General features: G+C 57.6%; 1 protein-coding gene across 3 annotated transcripts in view; it reads right to left on the reverse strand.

Moving 5' to 3' along the window:
• lysmd1 (LysM, putative peptidoglycan-binding, domain containing 1) overlaps positions 1-720 on the reverse strand; it is a 5,087-nt gene that overhangs the window by 1,772 nt on the left and 2,595 nt on the right. Inside the window, exon 2 of one of the 3 annotated variants that reach the window (XM_048594876.1) lies at positions 346-548. In XM_048594876.1, the coding sequence (XP_048450833.1) occupies positions 346-548 (203 nt within the window). Of the gene's footprint in view, positions 1-345; positions 606-720 lie in introns of all 3 variants that reach the window. The other 2 variants (XM_048594877.1, XM_048594875.1) reach the window with 2 other exon arrangements.

Genomic DNA, 720 nt, shown 5'->3' on the forward strand with positions numbered 1-720 from the left:
GATTGGCCGTGCTAAATTGTCCCATAGTGCCCAGGGATGTGTGGGTTAGGGTGGATTGGCCGTGCTAAATTGTCCCGTAGTGCCCAGGGACGTGCGGGTTCGGTGGGTTGGCCGTGGGAAATACAGGGCAATAAGGATACAGTAGAGGTGTGCGCATGTGGGTGGGGCGCTCTTTGGAGGGTTGGTGTAGACTCGATGGGCCGAATGGCCTGCTTCCACATCGAGTCAGGGTTCTATTCTAAGATAAGCCGCCCATTCCTGGTTGTGTGAACGTCCCAGAGGTTGGTGAATGTCTGAGCCCGGATTCTGCCCCGAGTTTGGAGGGGGATCGCTGCCAGCTCGAACCTGCCTGCTCCATCACTGAGTTTGCGGATAGCTCCTGCCTTGGACTGGGTAATTTTGGAGTCCAGCCTCTTCAGGAATTCCATCGGTGACAGCTCTGGGCTGAGCGGGTCCAAGGCAGGTTCGGACTGTCCCGGCGCTCCATCTGGGACCGTGCTCCCATTCTGCAGGGGCCCCTGCTTCGGGATGGGGATCCGCAGGCATTCCTTCAGGAAGATCGAGTCGTTAGTGTACAGTCGATTCACCCGCTTGATCTGTTCTGTCTGCAACACAGAGACACATTGACCCGGCTGGCAACAACAGCATAGCAACATGAGGCCATTCAGCCCCCCTCCTCGAGCCTGTTACACAGGAACACGAGGCCATTCAGCCCCTCCC

Source organism: Rhincodon typus, unplaced genomic scaffold, assembly GCF_021869965.1.
Source record: "Rhincodon typus isolate 14 unplaced genomic scaffold, sRhiTyp1.1 hic_rhity00016286, whole genome shotgun sequence".
NCBI classification, from domain to species: domain Eukaryota; kingdom Metazoa; phylum Chordata; class Chondrichthyes; order Orectolobiformes; family Rhincodontidae; genus Rhincodon; species Rhincodon typus.